Source organism: Miniopterus natalensis, chromosome 13 (assembly GCF_054644295.1).
Source record: "Miniopterus natalensis isolate mMinNat1 chromosome 13, mMinNat1.hap1, whole genome shotgun sequence".
NCBI lineage: Eukaryota > Metazoa > Chordata > Mammalia > Chiroptera > Miniopteridae > Miniopterus > Miniopterus natalensis.
Genome location: NC_142093.1, coordinates 48,851,209 through 48,867,936, shown reverse-complemented (window position 1 = coordinate 48,867,936; position 16,728 = coordinate 48,851,209). Strand labels below are relative to the sequence as shown.

The window sequence follows — 16,728 nt, the reverse complement described above, 5'->3', positions numbered from 1 at the left end:
GCTGCCACGACAAAAGGATAACATGTACTAGCCACATATTCCTCAAGGGCCTGCAGCCCTTTTTAGGCTAAAGAACTGACTGATCTGATAATTTCACACTTCCTTCCCCCGCTCAGAGTCTAGTTTGAAGTTTGATTCCTTAGTATAAGGGGATGGGGGTAGGAGGCATGTAAAGAGCAGCTTTAAAATGTTAGAAACAAAAAAAAAAGTGCCTGGTATTTTAAAGTTGACTGAAAATTACAGGGGGAAAGGGATGCATCTTTATCTTCTGGGTGCTAGACCATGACATATTTTGCTTTCCTGCCACGAACACATAGTCCCAAGCCCTGACTGGTCCAGTGGCCAGTTTTTTGACCTGGGCTCCACTGCCCTCAAGCCAGCAGGCTTGGCAGGGAAGGATAAGCAGCCTGGTGCCTTCTGTAGTCCAGACCCACCTTCCCCAATAGCAGCAGGGCCCTAGTGGAAGGGGCAGCACCCCTGCCCAGGCCTGTAAGCAATGCAGTCATAGGGTGGGTAAAGAAACCTTTAATGAGGATTTGAGGTGCAAGAGGAAGACGTTGTAGAGAACCAGTGCTCAGCCCAGCTGCCTCATGTAAACATGGCTCCATGTAGGCTCTCCAGTCGGTACTTCTCCTGCTGCTTTCGAGCCTGAAGGAAAAAGATAGGGGGCCATATCTGAAGGCCTGTGGGTGAATGGGGCAGCTAACAAGGAACTGGCTCACACTTTTCAGGCCCCTGGCATCTGTGTTGCCCCTCACCAAAGTTACTGGGAACACAGCCAGAGCTGGGACCTGAGGCCTACCTAGGTTTGCTAAGTTGGGAGATGAGAGCATCAAGGACAGCCTGAGGGAGTGCCATTACCACCCCCTCCACTTCCCACCAGCTCCTACCTTATCTCGTCTGTGCTCCTCGTAAGTATCATCATCAGTGGGCAGTTCATGGCGGCAGAGGGGGCAGGAATTTGTCTGGGAAAAGCATGGCAGTGTTCCAGCCCAGGTCTGGTCTTTATAAGCTAATATCCATCCCCTTCTCCCAATTCTCACCTTGATCCTTCTTCCTTCTCTGATTACCCCAACAGTTTATAAAAAGAAAGGGGCTTGAGAACTGGGCAGGGTGAGCAGTACCTTGCTTAGCCAGGGCAGAATGCAGTTGGAATGGAAGAAATGACGGCAAGGCATCTCAATGGCAGTCTCCTCCTCCTCGAATTCCAAAAGGCATACAGGGCACTTGAGCTCTTTAGGAGGGAGTGCTGATTAGGAGAGCTGCTACAGCCCCAGCTCCCACTCCTAAAGTATACTTGCCTCAACCTGGCCTGGAAAACTGAAGGGCCAGTCCACAGTCTCGCAGGCCTGCCCCAAAGAGCAGAAAGAATCCGTGTTCTCACCAGACTGAGAGCCCCTGATGACTGTCCTGGGGAGGTTCTCAACCACAGTCTTGGCTGCAGGTGGAGGCAGGTGGTGATCCCAATCTACTACCAACCCCAAGTCCATTCTGTTGAAAAGTGACCTGGGAAGAAGGACGCAAGGTCAGAAAACCATACTTTCTCTTTGCCTGCACAGTTCACTCAGCATCAATAGGTAACTGCCCTGTCCAGCTGGTAGTAATAATAGCTACCCGTCAGTAGTGCTCACCAGACTAAAAGCAGAACGGGAAATGGTTTACAGCTCCTATCACAACCCCAAGCACGCAGGCTGTTTATTCCCATTTTACATATGAGGCAACAGGCTCAGAGAACTTACTCAGGCCACGCAAGACTGACCTGGTAACGCCAGAGTGCAGGTGGCAGTGTCGGCGTGTCCGGTGTTTTTAACCAACGTACCTACTCACACCTACACTGCCCCTACCCCGCCCCCACGGCTCGCTCACCTTTTCCCTGAGCCCGCAGCCCTCCCGCCACAGACTTCCCCTACTCCATTCAGCTCCAGTCTTTTCCAGAATCCCCTTAGCCGGGGGGGGCCACGGACGACCCAAATTATCGACTTTCCCTTCAAATCTAGTCTCCGGACTAACTCTCCAGAACAGTCAGCATCCGTCCTCCCCAGAATCTGCTGCCCCAGGTAATCCGCCTTCTCCAGCCAGCCGCAACTCAGAAACCCGTGCCTGGCCCCACCTCCCAGACTCGCGCGTTCACCTCGCCATCGCCATCAGGAAGCTGATTCCTCCCTCCGGCTCGGGGTCCGACGGCTCACAGTCGTGTTCGTCGAAATAGGACGCCATATCTGACACAGAAGCCCTCGGACCCCGAGGACCGGCTTCGCGGCCCTGGCCAATAAACTGGCGAGCTGAGAGAAGCTGGCCAATCATAGCACCCGAAAGGCGGACACCGTGGTTCACTGGATGCACTGAAAGCGGAAGTATTAATTCTGTCACCTCTCATTGGCTTGAGTAAGTCAGGTGACCAGAGGCTAAAGCCAATGGCAGGGGCCGGGGCTGATCAGAAAGCTTACATTGGAGTCCAAGCCTAGGGTACGAAGGTACGTGGGAGTGACGTTCGGGCCGCGTCCCTGACGCCCTGAAAAGCCGAGACTTTGGGGTGTAGGGGGGTTCTCAGTCCGCTCCGCGGCTCAGAGGGCGTCGGCAATGCAGATGACAAAGGCCTCTCCGAGAGGGAGGTCCAGGGGCTCAGGACTCTTACAGCCCAGGGGGAGAGCCTGGAGTCCGGGCGCTTCCCGCTGCTGGGCCCGGGCCCCCCCCCCCCCCCCCCCCCCCCGGCACTAATGCACCCGCTGAGCTCCGGTTGCTTCAGGAGTTGGCGCTTGAGTCCTCCCCGACCCACCCCAAAACAAACAAAACCTTTCTGCTCATTTCTTCTGTGTTAGGCACAAGAGTAAAGGGTGAGGCAAACCTCCCCAACCAAGAGAGGGAGGGTCCCTGCTGGGGAACCTGGGGCCTTACCTGCTCCTGGGGCCAGCAGTGTGGCGTTGCTCGACTTCTCCCCTAGCTCCTGTAGAACTAGCGGCTTGAATTAAATAAGTAGTTTGCATCCCTGGCTATCTATGAATCTCCTGGAGAGAGGCGAGGAGGGGTTGCGGCTTCAGCTTGGGGGGGGGATCCCCGATACTTAACCCTGAAAGATTCTGATTTAACTGGGTGTGGTGTTTTTATAAGTTCTACGTGCGATTCTGACGTGAGGCAGGGTTTAGAAACACAGCACTAAGTGATTTGGGTGATAGCTACCATTTATTCGGCATCTAGAACCTTTACATTGATGGATATGGGCGATAAGTATCATTATCCCTTTTTACACACATAAAACAAGTTGAGTAAGTGGCTCGCCCAAACTCACATGATCTCTAAGTGAAGGCTGACTGCTCTCCTCTATGTTTCCCAGGGAAAGGAAGATGGTAATGAGCCCATTTGGGAGTGCTACCAGACAGGGACCTGGCTGGAGCAGGTCTGCCGCGGTGGCCTGTAGTGTGTGTGTTCCTAACTTCCTGTAGGAAAGATTTCACAAGTCCAGGTGATTTTGAGAGTATGTTTTTTTAAAGCTGGGGGCAGTGAAACAAGGAAAGGCTTAGGATGGAAGAAACCACAGGACAGAGCCTAGGCGGAGCTGCTTTGGCTCTCTAGAAAGGTTATAGGAAAGAAGTGAGCCAAGGTGGGGTGCTGTCAGCTCACTGGAGAGTCAGAGAAAAGGGAGCCTTGAGGACAGGTTCAGGGGTTTAGCCTGGGACAAGCTGCCCCTGCCCTGGGACATTGCTTCCCTGGTTGCAGTTCTTGTGGGGTCCCTTAGAGTTTAGGAGATGCACGCCTGTGGGGGAAGAAAAGGGGGAAGGGAAAGGCATGGGCATGTTCCTGGGATGGAGAGCTCATCCTGGGGTCCTATGGCTTGAGTGTGTTAAAGGCTGGGGGTTTCGGGGAGGTCTTAGGGAAGGATCTCAACGGAATATTCCTCAGCTTTTCCAGGTGTATCCTTTCTGGGTTGTGGTCTCCACTGATTGGTCATTAGTCATCCAAGCTGGTCCTGGCCTGGTTTTGCTGCTTTTCTGAGCCTGGAGCTGAAATACAGCTGAGGCCTATATGTTACTTCTAGGGAGGAAAGGTCAGCAGGGTTTAAACTGCATACAGCCATCAATATGCCAGGGGAGGAAAGGGCATCGTGGGGGCGAGGTCCAGTTTTGCCTGTTGCTAGGTACCTGGGGCTTTCCACCCTGGTGACCTTCTGTATCTGGCTGTTGTGCCTTTATACCTGCCGTCCAGAAAGATTTGTCTGTGTAGGGTTGGATCAGGTAGGGAAGTGAGAGGAAGGGACCCCTTCCCAAGGATGGAGTCCTTTGGGTGGTAGCCTTTCTAAGCAGCTCAAGGGGTGGAAGCAGGGCAAAATGAACCAACCTGGAGACCTTCAAAGACACACACATACACAGACACACCAGCTGTTAACCAAACAGCAGCTTTTAACCAAGCAGCAGCGTTTACTGAGCTCCAAGTGGGGCTGGCCTGGCATGGCCAGTGCAGCAGGCTGCCCTCAAGGGCCAATCTGTGGCGTGATAGGAGATGCAAAGCTGCACACTTTGGGGCTGCCCTTAGGCGCTCACTGGGGTGGCTCAGATGGGGGCAAATACCAAGGTTCTTTGGAGACCAGAACCAGCCAGTGCGGCCATTCGGCCTCTCCTCCAGGCCCAATTGGGTCAGTCCCCTGGCCCTGAGGCAGCACCTGTGTCCAGGGCCTGTGGGACACTGCTGACACTGCTGGCCTGGCTTCTCTGTGGGACAAAAATGACCAGCAACACAATCAGGATGATGAGCAGGCCACCGCCCACTGCCAGCCCCAAGTAGATACGCCAACGGATGTTCTCCCAGCGCTTCTTCTGGGCCAGGGTCTTGGTTGTCTTGCTGAAAGCTGAGCTCTGTAGATGCCCCCAGACACAGAATGGGAGTTAGTGGTTCCCTAGAGCCCCAGAGCCAGCTTCTCCCAACCCCGCCCCAGCAAGGTGTAGTCTCCTCCTGCATCCTTTCCATCTGTATGTTCCTTTTCCCCACATAGCCTGCCCTGGGACCCTCCCAGCCTGACTCCTGATCTCAAACACTGGTGTAGCCCTTGACATGCAGCCCTTTGGGCTCACCCCCAGTTAACAATGCCAGTCCTCAACCTTTAGGAAGCTCCACAGCTTCAAACTAAGGCCTACCCATTGCATATCTAGGCTAGGGGACCCTCAAGAAACCCACAGGCCCTACACTGGCCCTCAGGTCCCACCAAGGGCCTGGAGACCCTGAACAGCCTATGAGCTCCCTCTGAGGGCTCCTCCTAGCTTCGCCCTCCCTCCTCCCTGCTTCCCCAGGCCTCACACCATGTCCAGGAGTTGGTCTGAACGCTGCTCCAGCTCCGACAGTTTCCCATCACGCTCCAGGACCTTGTCAAAGTTGTTGAGCATGATTTCCGTCACCTCATCCGCCTGCCGCTGGCACCGCTCCAACTCTTTCCCTGCCTGAGCACAAAGCCCAAAGTCAGGGCTGAATGGAGCCCCCACCTAGCCCTCATCTGGTCCTGAGATCTATATGCTCCCACTGTGTGTGTGTGTGTGTGCGTGTGTGTAATGTATGGTAGGGGAAACAGCATCTTTCATGTAAGGATATAATATGTGTGGAGTAAAGGGCCAGCCTCCTGGGTGTGTGTGGCTCACCTTGGTCTCACAGGCCCCTCCTCTTGCCCATCAAGGTAGGTCCTAGGTCAGCCTTGGCTTCCAGCATCTCAGCTTCCTCTAAGGTGCCCCAGGATGGGACCTTCCCAGGACCCCACCCTCCCACAAAACAGACACTTTTCTCATCTGCTCTAGGATGGCCTCTAACCTATGGCTCTAGGATGGCACACTGGCCCTATGGCTTCCCCCAGCAAAGAAGAGGAAACCAAGCTACTTGGCTAGAGGGCCAGACAGAAAGATCCACCCCACAGAGCTAGAAATGTAATTTTGGACCATCACATATCATAGCCTCTGCCTAAACCACACACACACACAAAGACACAAACTGAGATCAGATCTCCCTCGTAGGGCCTCTCACTGGTCAGGCCAGTTCTGCCTCCTGGCCTGACCTGCTCCCACATCAGTGCTCAAAGTTGATTCCCTTTCTGCCTGGAATCTCAGCCTTTCTGGCCTCTGACCTCCAGCCTTCCAGCTAGCAGATCTTCAATGGTGTCCAGCTCACACAGATGAGATTAAGCTTTGGATCTCTTAGCCTGCAGCAGCCTTACCCAACAGAAGTACCCAGCTCATTTCAGGGGACTGGGAAGAGAAGTGCAGAGTCCAAGCTAGGGGAGGTTGAAAGGATGGGAGAGGAAAAAAGCATGGGTTACAAACAAGAAAGGAATTGGGCTTTGGACACATGCAACTGAGAGAGACCCAGGGCAGGAAGTCCTGGAGAAAGCTGCAGGTGCAGGAACAGGTTCAGGTCAGGGAGATGAATATGAGAGGATTAACAAACCACAACAATTCCCTCCTCCCAGTCTAGTCCCCCGCGGCCCATCCCTCTTCTCGTCTCCTCCCCACAGAGCATTGGCCAAGCTCCCTTTCCTGCCGTACCATATTGCCCATTGTCTGCAGCAGACACTTTGGCACTTGACTGAATTCCACTTAAACCCACAGAAAGGGAAGGGATCTGGTGGCCACAGAGGGCGACCTCCTACTCAGGCGAGAATCTTCATTCAGGATCCTTGCATGTGCCTTGCACACAACCTCCAAGCATTCCCATTTCATGAGTCCTACCTCCCCAACTGGGCCACAAGCTTCCACAGGGAGGGCAGGGCCCAGTGCCATTCCTTTGTCTGCCTGGAATCAGGGCCTCAGGAGGCCAGCACAGTGCTGACCATTGCAAGGACTCAGTGTGTCAGTTGCATTATAGCCTGTCCAAAAGCGTCTCTTATTTTCAAGAGCTGTTTCCTCAGTGTGTTTATCTAGCCCAGCAGGAGTTTCGAGGGGTAGCATCTGAAACCCAAGTAGGTCAATATTTTCTCATGAGCTAGAAAATAAATACTTGCTTCAAGAGGGGACAGGCAAGCCATGGTAGACGGGTATGCTCACAGGCCAGGGGAAGCAGTAACTGAGGAGCAAGGAGGAACAGCAAAGAGAGCAGGGAAGTTATACTCGTCTCCACCTCTTCCTGAGTCAACCATCATCACCACTCTTATGACAACCAGAATATTCAACAGGGTTCAATTATTTGGAGCCTCTCACATTCAAACAGTCCAAGGCATCCCCACATTCAAATTTTCCAAGGCAAAAACTTGGGAATGGACAAAGATTTGAAAATGAGAATCACTGCTAGAGATTGGGGGGATGTTGGATATTATTTTTTCTACTCTGAAGACTACAGCTGTTGTTATTCTACATGGGGTGACATTAGGTCACATTCTCTAGGAGAGCTGGCTGTGCCTCCCACTGCAATCTGCAGCTTCCTTTCCCTGTCCGGACCCCAGATGGGTCCAGGTTTAAAAGAACACATTTGCTCCAAGGAACAGAGGCCTCAGGCTCAAGTCTCTGGCCCTCCTTGGACCCACTCAACTAAAGAACTACAGGATGTAGAAGGAGGTAGCAACCAGAAGTCAAAGCCAACCTGCCTGCTGCCACATTGAATTCAGCCTAGTGCCTGGCACACCGAAGACATGGGGAAAATATTTTCTGAATGAACTGTGCCTGTTCTTAAGAGCCCTAAAGGCTGAGGAAAGAGATATATACAATACAACTAGAAAAGAGTAAAGAGTTACACTGGGAGGTACAAATAGTGGGTATTGGAGCTGCCCACAGAGGGGTGATTCCTGAGAATCTTTATAGACTTTATAGGTGGGGTGAGCCCTTGAAGGATGGGGTAGAGCTGGGGCATTCTGGAGGACCAGGGAGAGGGTAAAGATGGAGGGGTAGGGTCGGCCAGAGAAAAGTCAAGAAAAGGCAGCTCAGGCCCTGGCTGGGTACCTCAGTTTGTTAGAGCATTGTCCCGATATGACAAGGTTGCAGGTTCAATCTCCAGTCAGGGCACATACAAGAATCAACCAATAAATAAGTGGAATAGCAAATCTCTCTCATCAGTAAAAAAATAAAATAAGAAAAGGAAGCTCACTTGGAGGGAGGGATAGAACAACAGCTAGTATGTGTTTCTGAGCCAAGGGCAACACTGTAGACGTGCTTCAGGATAATTTGGTGGTGGCAGGCTGGCATGGCTGGAGTGAAAAAACTTAGAGCAGAGAGGCCAGCCAGACCGGGTGAGAAGTGCCATCAGCAAGGGTGTGAGGTCTCCACCAGGCTGGCAGGAGAAAGAGAATGTAGAGAGGATGGGTGGAGGAGAGAGGCACTTCCAAGCCCTGCCAGGGGCCTGAAGAGCTTGAGGTTGTGAGCCAGAGGGAGAGGGAGCAGCAGTATAGGTCACAGACAGAGGGTAGTAGTTATAGAGGGAATGTTCTTTTTAAAAAAATTTTTTTTTAATATCTTTATTGATTTCAGAGAGAGGAAGGGAGAAAGAAAAAGAGAAACATCAATGATGAGAGAGTCATTGATCAGCTGCCTCCTGCACCCCCCCCCCCACTGGGGATTGAGCCTGCAACCCTGGGATGTGCCCTGACCCCAGTATAGAACCATGATCTCCTGGGTCATAGGTTGATGCTCAACCACTGAGCCACGCCTGGCCAGGTAAGGGAATGTTCTTGACAGACAGTTGCCCTCTGTACAGAATATCCCTCCTTTGACATTCAAATATCCCCTTAGGTTTTTCCAAGGCCAAATGCCCTTAGTTCCTCTGGAAAAAAAAAGCTCTCAAAACCTTCCTGTCCTAACTCTCCTGTCTCTCCTCCCTCTTGGTCTCTTAGTTAGTGCCTAAGAAACCCTATTCTAGCTGTCATCATTGTGGTAAGATGGACCTGGGAAGTAACCAGGTGTATCAACTCCTTCCTAGAGCAGCACTCACCTGAGCTCAGAAACTAGGATTAGGGCTCTCTGCATTGCAGCCTTGGGTTCCTTTAAATCCTGCCTCTGCCAGTCATCAGCTGAGTACTGAAGACTGAGGACATGGCCCTTCTGACCTACCACTTCTTCATCTATAAAATGGTGACAGTAATAATATCTACCATAATGTTAGCTAAGACATGCGACATATTATGAATAAAGTGCTTAGCACAATACCTGATACATCCTAGATGCTCAATAAATAAGAGATATTATTATTGATCTAGCCCAACTTTCCCTAGCTTTTTCTTTTTAGCAGTCAGATCCCAAGAACTACACAATACTTGTGCTCAATAAAACCTTTTATATATTTTTACAAAATATACAGCCAAGCAAGCTCTTCCTTATGGTAAACTTGTGCCCTTGTTTCTAACCTAAATACAGAACTTTACATACATGGGCCTTTGAGAGCCTGCATCTAGTTTATGTCCATCAAGCACTACAGGCTGTTGAGGTTTTACGTCTTGACAATAACAGCCACCATTCAATGAACTGAGCTAAACACTGTGCTGCTAGCTGTCTGTTCATTTTATCTCATTTAATCCTCACAACAATCCATTGAGGACAGTACTATTATCCCAGTTTTATAAGAAACTGAGGCTCAGAGGGGTTAAATCACCAGTTCAAGGTCACAGAACCAGTGAGTAGACCTGGGAGTTGAACCAACATAGACTCCAAGGATCACATTCTTTTTAAAAAAATTTTCTATAATTTTTATTGATTTCAGAGAGAGAAAGGGAGAGAGAGAGAAATAGAAACATCAATGATGAGACAGAATCATTGATCGGCTGCCTCCTACACACCCCCCACTGGAGATTGAGCCTGCCCCCGGGCATGTGCCCTGACTGGAAATCAAACTGTGACCTCCAGGTTCATAGGTTGACATTCAACCATTGAGCCACGCCGGTCAGGCCAAGGACCACCTTCTTAATACTTGTGCAAAACTGAATGCAGGCTGGCTGGCTAAAGACTCATCAGGCCTTTTGATGCTGCCAACTCAACTGTGTGCATATAAAGAAGACCAAAACCCAAATTCTTTGCACAGTACATGAAAGAGGACCATCTAAAAGATGAATGAATTCAAGTCATTACCCATTCAATTTCCATCTTCCCCATCACTATTCCTACTCTACCCATGATATCCATCACCATGTCCAGTACAAAGGAAACACACAAGAAATATTTGATTGAATGAATCAGAGAGAGAAGAGAAAGGAAGAAGGACCAGATAAGGAAGGGAGATGGAAAGAAGGAAGGGAAAGAGCTGGGGGCAGAGAAAGGGGCAGGAGTGAAAGAACAGAGGAATGGGGAAAGGAGATGGGTAGGGGAGAGATCAATGTACCCTTCCCAAGCTCTGATCTATTTGCCTCAAATGAACCTGTGAGAGTCCCAGAGTTTCCTAGTTTCCCCCAATAAATTATCCTGCCCTCAGCCTTTATTTCAGGAGTTCTTTCTTCTCCCCAAATGCTAAGGGCCAGCTGGAAGCCTACCCCTACCCTTGCCTGATCCCTTGCCCTGCACACTGGGAAGTGGGCTCTGGGCTCTGTCCCATTCTCAGAGCCTCCCTCAGTTTCCTGGCACAGCCTTACAGCTCAGCACTACCTTCCTGCCCAGTTTCCTCTTCCTGCCTCCAGTTCCCTGGAGACGAGGCCATCCCAGCATGGCAACTGCTAGCCAGGCCCTTCCATCACACCTCTGCCAGCTTCTCTAGAGCAGAACCTTAAAGCACGGAGCCTGATTCCTGGTGGGCCCATCCTCCCAAGGGCGGTAGGGAGGACAGCAGCTGGTACCACCTGTTCTGACACCTTTGCCTTGGAGATGGCAAATAAGAGCAGAGGCCAGAATCTGCAGCCGGAGTGGCGGAGTGGCCGATGACTCAACTCAGGAATGTGTCCTCAGAAGGGGGTTAGGAGGGAGCCAGGCCTATGCCACACTCTGATAACTTCAGTGGAACTTTTACAGTAAACATCTTCCTTCCTGTTCACCTCTAACAACCTGCCATTGGCTGGCTCAATCTCCAACCACCCCGTCTACTCAGGTTCCCAATTTCTGGGCCAGGCTTGACTCCTCACAGCCCCAGGAAGGGCTTTGGAGGTCATCACATTACCTACCCCTTTTCAGGAGCAGTTTCTGAGTGCCAGGCAGGTAGGTCTCTGCCATTCCATCTCCTTTAACCTCCCAGGGACCCAGCAAGGCAGATATTGCTGACCCCACTTCACGGGTGAGGGAAAGGAGGCTCAGGGAGGTTAAGTGACTTGCCCTGGGTCACAGGGCCGGTAAGTGGGCACCACCAGGATCTCAGCCTGACTCCGAAGCCCATGCTTCTAACCACTTGGCTCAAGAGGTGGAAGCCAAGTCCCCCTCACTCCGCTCTCTCTGCGCGGGGCAGCGGGGCTGGGGCTCACGCCGCTTTCCCTCCCCAGCGGCAAGGGCAGTGGGGGGTCTGGCCCAAGCCCTGCTCCTGGAGCGGTGGCCTCCCCCGCCCTCGGACGACTATCTCGCACCCCCTTCGCGCGCCCTCTGCCACTCGCCCGGCCCGCCGGGCCGGGCCCTCACCATCGCTGCTGCTGCCGCCCGGCCGCTCCCGCTCCTCTGCCCGCGGAGTGGCCCGGGCGCCCGAGCCCGCGCCCGGGAGGAAACAGAGAGGCGGGGCGAGGCGGGGGAGGGGGGCGCCTTCCCCAGCAGCCGAGACCAAGTTCAAATCGAAAGCAGTCAGTCGGCTGAGGCGGCCGGAGTGGTTAGGGCGCCTCCTCCTGGGCCCGCGGGCACCCAGCTTCGACGACTCCAGCCTCGTGCCTTGGAGCTAAGCCCGAGCAGCCTGGCTACCCGCTGGCCGCACCTCCGGCCCAATCTATGAAATGGGCACAGTGAAGTGGGCTCTGGGAGGCCTCTCTGGGACTGCATCCAAGATCAGGTAGATCGGGTTTTACCTGGGGAGGCATGATTCATTCATCCAACTACAACTGGGCCAGCACCTTTGCCAGGAACTGTGCTAGGAGCTGAAGACAGCTTCCAGGTCTTCGCCACCTTGGTGAGTGCGTCTCACCCATAACCAAAAACAGATCCCTCCAAAGTTTTTTTTGTTTGTTTTAATTTTTATTTATTGAGTGATTTGAGAGAGACATCGATTTGTTGTTCAATTTATTTATGCATTCATTGGTTGATTCTTGCATGTGCTCTGACAGGAATCCAACCCCTACAACCTTGGCATATGGGGGTGACACTCAAACCAACTGAACTACCTGGCCATGGCTAAAAGTTTTGAAACTAAAGAAAGCTCATTCATAATAAACATTGTGAATGCACTATCTGCCACTGAATTGTACTTTTTTTAAAAAAACATGTCTTTATTGATTTCAGAGAGAGGAAGGGAGAGAGAGAGAGAGGAACATCAATGATGAGAGAATCATTGATGGGCTGCCTCCTGCACACCCCCCATTGGGGATTGAATCTGCAACCCAGGCATGTGCCTTGACCCAGAATCAAACCATGATCTCCTGGATCATAGGTTGATGCTCAACTTCTGAGCCACACAGGTTGGGCTGAATTGTACATTTTTAAATAGCCAATCATATATTATGTGAATTTCACCTCAATTTTTTAAAAAAAACACTGTCATGGAGAAGGTGACAGCTCTAGCTTTTCTGTATTTCCCAGGAGGGCAAGTGCAGCCCTGCCCTGATATGATCCTGCTCCTCAATCAAAGGATGGGTGAGGCTGGTGGTTTATTGCCCCTCCAGAGTCCTCCTGAGGCAAATCTTCCCAGCCTCTTCCTCTCCTCATTGCTGCAAGTAAGTCAACAGCCACCTATTCACCCCACCCCATGCTATCCCCAGCATCTCAAATGTGGCCCTCTTGAGGAAAGGGGTTGAGGGCTTCGCTCCCTGGGGCTGAGCCCCTGTAAGCACAGACCCAATCCCCATCCTGGACAGTCTGGGTCCCAAGGAAGAGGTTTTACTTCAGTTCCTTGGCCCTGGAGCCCAGGAGTTAACTGAGGAGACAGATGATAGACATCATTGTGGCAAAGACTTCCAGAGAGTCTCTTCTGTGCTTTTCTCCTCCCTCCCCAGTTTTGGAGCAGGATTCCAGAACCCGATTGCCAGTACTAGTCCCAAATCCTGTCTCCCAACCCTGCCCCTTTCACAGTCCCTCCTCAAAACAGGTTCGTTTCAATTCTGGAAGCCCTATGAGAGAAATAGAGACAGACAGAGCAAGAACTCTTCCTCCAAACCAAGGCAGATTGGGCACTAGAAAGAGTGACAATGACAGTGGACCCTGGTGGGAGGAGGGAGGCTCAAAGACAGAGTCTCATTGTACATGGAGGGGAAGGAGGGCCATAGGCCCTGTCCTGTGATACTGACTGTGCCCAGCCACGGGACATGGGGGAGAGACGCTCACCCCCTTAGGACAGCTGAGACCCAGAGTTCCTGCTAAGTCCCAGAAGGGCAGGAGCAGACAAAAGACAAATAGAACTTGCAGACCCACAAGAGAAGGAAAAGCAGTTCAGTTCCTCTAACCCCCGCTCTAGACTACAACAGGGCCACAGAACAGAAATGGCAATGATGGGAGAGGCAGGAGCCCTTAACCGGATTCCTGAATGCTCAGCCCAAGAAGGCCTCATGTCTCAGTTAATGCTTCCAGCAGAAAAGTAATAAAGCAGCATGGCAAGGCCCACGGGGGACACCCTTGGTAGGAGTCTTGCATACCACCCTAAAATGCGACAAAGGTTTTGGGTTTTCCATGTGCCAAGGCTTGTTCCTGAGACCGGAATGGGACAATGAATGGGAGAAGGGGAAATAAAGCAAAACAGGGAGGTTCCAACTTTCTTCTCCAAACATCCACTCTCCACCCCTCCAACAACTTGAGGCACAAATGGGAGACCCTCAGTCAGAGGGTTGCCCCAGGAGAAAAGGGCCAAAGGCCAAATGCAAAAGGAGAAAGCACCTCACAGATGTAGGGATACCGAAGGGGTCTTTATTGCCTACCAGCCACCATCAGTGTCCCAGCCACATGCTGGGCTCTCCAGGACTCTCCAACCAACTCTGAGGACCTGTGAAATGCAGCCACAGTTCCGCTCTCTCCTTCTAGGGAACCAAGGTACTTCCCGGGCCGACAGTGTGGCAGAGGGGCCTCAGAGTGAGGGGCCAGAGGGCGGAGCAGCATTCCCTGTGGCGAAGGATGGGAGAGAGGGCGCCTCTGGATGCCCACCATGGAGGGATGTCTCGAAGAGGACGGGGGAAGAGGGGCTCCCTAAGAGGGGATGACACCAGAGGCAAAGAGCACGATCAGGAGGATGATGATGAAAACAATCACACAGATGAGGACAATCATCTTCACGTTCTTCCACCAGAACTTCCGAGCCACCTTCTGAGATGTCGTCTTGAAGTGCTCGGACTGTAGGGGATAAGGCAAAGGATTCAGTGCCTCCTCCCACGGGAGCAATAACACAAACACAGACCCATGTGCCACACGTCTAAATATATAAGTTGAGGTAAAAGACTGTTAAATAGAAAATGTCCTGTCCTCCTACGTTGACAAATATACCTTCATAACCATCTGGTGGGCCGAGTTTAAATTTAGAAAAACTTGGGCTCCCCTGGCCACCAGCCTGCCCCATTCTCTCCTTATCCCTGCACTGTCTGGCACATTGTGGGGACTTTTACACATACTCACACCCAGGGGTGTAACACTGGCACCAAAATCCACCCCTTGGGAAGGGCAGACACTGGGGCCAAGGGGAACAGGGTTCAGGATGGTACATTCCCCAGATTCCATGCTTCCTTGCCCCCCAGGGACTGCTGAAGTTGGAGGAGGAGCCAGGGCAATATGGTGGTTGGAAGTGAGGGCAAGTGCTTTCTCTCCAAACTGGAGTTGCAATAACTAAGTTTCACTGGGCCATGCTCCCCCAGGTTCAGTTGTGGGAAAAATGACTAAGTCCCAGGAAGACAAAGGGGCTATACCCAAGATTACACATAGCACTTAGAAAGCCAGTGTCTCCCCATGGACAAGGAACTTTAGGCTCCAGCCTTTGTTGAACTTGAGGGTTGCTCCCTTCCTGAGCACCTGGCTTTGGCCCATGGCTGGAGCAAGAGAAGACTGAGGTGTAGCCAGATGTGTGGGAGACATTATCCTAGCCTTCAGCTCACAGAGGACCCCACCAAGGAATTTCACTGAAGAGGCAGACTTCCCTCCTGTTCATTTTGCCCCCAACACCAACCCCCAAATTCCCAAAGATGCTCCCTCCCTCTCTTCCTCTCGTCCCCAGTGGGCTCCCCATCTCACTGTGGCTTCCAGATCCTCTGTCTTGTTGCGAAGATGGTCCAAGTTTTCTCCTCGGGCCAGGATCCGCTCCACATTCTGGGTCATAATATTCTTGACTCCCTCCACCTCACTCTGCAGGTTCCGCACTCGATCATTTCCTTCACCTCCACTGGCCTCCTCCTGGACAGCAACACAGGGGTTAATTAAGCCAAGTGGTAGAGGAACTGAGACTCAACATCAGAGGCCAGAGGAGGGGAAGGTCTAAGGTGGACTTTAGCTTTTTGTTATGCTTGAACTGTTTACAAAGAGAATGTTTGCAGGGTCTCGGGCCTCTGACAACGAAAAGAAGCACGCCACTGAATTCCTCTCCACTACTTCCTTGCTCCTCAAAGAGGGTCAGAGAAGACAGCTGAGTTTGCATTGCACAATGGAAAACCCCACCATTTACCAATTCCCAGATCCCACAGGGTCCTCATTAAAAATGTCTGTGCTGGCCAGTAAAGAACACCCTCACCCGGCCGAACCCTCCCTCTTTCCCAGAAGGCGGCTGGAGAGCTCCTCTGGCAGGGGCCTCCTGGGCAGCCTAATTGCTGTGACCCAGAGCACCGGCAGCCAGGCTCCAAGTCCCTCACAAGGTCCCATGACAGAGAGCTGTTGGGCCACAAACTTCTGCTTCTCCCCCACCCCCTACTTAGCCCCATGTACAGGAACCAAACCATTGCCAGTTAAGCAGATATTAAATAAAAACAGCAGCCTGGGCGTTGGGGGAAATGGAAGGCAAGTTCTCCCTGCTTAATGCCTCATCCCCAGACTTCATGATAAGGTTTTTGAACGAAGACGGGGAAACGTTATTAAGCTCCTCCCTTCCCTGACCCACTGGATCTCCAGAAACAGGGCAGGGTGTGGGTCCACAGTAGATTATCACAGAGAACCAACTTCTGGCTCTTTTACAAACCCTTAGTTCTTCCTCATGTTTATAGAGAGGGGGGCCAATTCCTCGGACTCAGAGAGACAAATTCTTTGGGTTTCCCTGTAGGGATAAAGTGAAAGGCAGCCGGGAGGGCACCTGCTGCTGGGCTGGAATCTGCGCTGGGAACAGCAAAGGCGCTGCCCAGGAATGTCACACCACCTGCTGGGGGGGGGGGGGGGTGGCGCGGGGAAGGCGGGGGACTGGAGGAGCAGAGGAAGGGCCCCTCAGGCAACTCCCTGCCCGGAATTCGGATTCCCCACCCCCACCGAGGCCCTGCTCTTGGCCCGCACGGAGCTCAGGGGAGGAAGGGAGTCAAGAAGGGGCTGGAACACCAGCTTGGGCAGCTCAGAGCTATTTGCGGTGAGCTGTCAGCGCTGGCCCAGCCCTCCAACTTGCCACCTACTCCCCTTTCCTGATCCCCAGCCCGCTCTGGCTTGTCTTTAAATCAGCCCCTTCCTCGGGCCCAGCTCACTCACCATGTTTCAGCAGCTCAGGCCTGCCAGCCGCAGACTTCGCGCAGTCGGTCTCCCGCGGGCGCCGCCGGGGCTCACTTCCTGCTCCAACTTTCAGCCC

At 52.3% G+C, this 16,728-nt stretch overlaps 3 protein-coding genes across 4 annotated transcripts; all 3 read right to left on the bottom strand.

The window, feature by feature from the left end:
• Positions 1–274: 274 nt before the first annotated feature.
• On the bottom strand, positions 275–2,327 carry RNF181 (ring finger protein 181). 2 transcript variants are annotated; one of them, XM_016201798.2, is made up of 5 exons: positions 2,132–2,322; positions 1,385–1,506; positions 1,125–1,234; positions 891–965; positions 279–648 (listed from the first exon to the last, which is right to left on the bottom strand). In XM_016201798.2, the coding sequence occupies exons 1-5, from the start codon at positions 2,302–2,304 to the stop codon at positions 589–591; spliced, it is 540 nt and encodes a 179-aa protein (XP_016057284.2). In that variant the 5' UTR covers positions 2,305–2,322; the 3' UTR covers positions 279–588. The 2 variants fall into 2 exon arrangements, with proteins under 2 accessions (XP_016057285.2, XP_016057284.2); XM_016201799.2 differs by lacking the exon at positions 891–965 and having other exon boundaries at positions 275–648; positions 2,132–2,327.
• Positions 2,328–3,176: 849 nt separating this feature from the next.
• Positions 3,177–11,496, bottom strand: VAMP5 (vesicle associated membrane protein 5). The gene is made up of 3 exons (XM_087823668.1): positions 11,481–11,496; positions 5,289–5,426; positions 3,177–4,847 (listed from the first exon to the last, which is right to left on the bottom strand). Exons 1-3 carry the CDS (start codon positions 11,481–11,483, stop codon positions 4,629–4,631), a joined length of 360 nt encoding a protein of 119 aa, XP_087679794.1. The 5' UTR covers positions 11,484–11,496; the 3' UTR covers positions 3,177–4,628.
• A 519-nt stretch (positions 11,497–12,015) lies between these two features.
• Positions 12,016–16,718, bottom strand: VAMP8 (vesicle associated membrane protein 8). The gene is made up of 3 exons (XM_016201771.2): positions 16,632–16,718; positions 15,207–15,365; positions 12,016–14,318 (listed from the first exon to the last, which is right to left on the bottom strand). Exons 1-3 carry the CDS (start codon positions 16,632–16,634, stop codon positions 14,175–14,177), a joined length of 306 nt encoding a protein of 101 aa, XP_016057257.1. The 5' UTR covers positions 16,635–16,718; the 3' UTR covers positions 12,016–14,174.
• Positions 16,719–16,728: the final 10 nt, after the last annotated feature.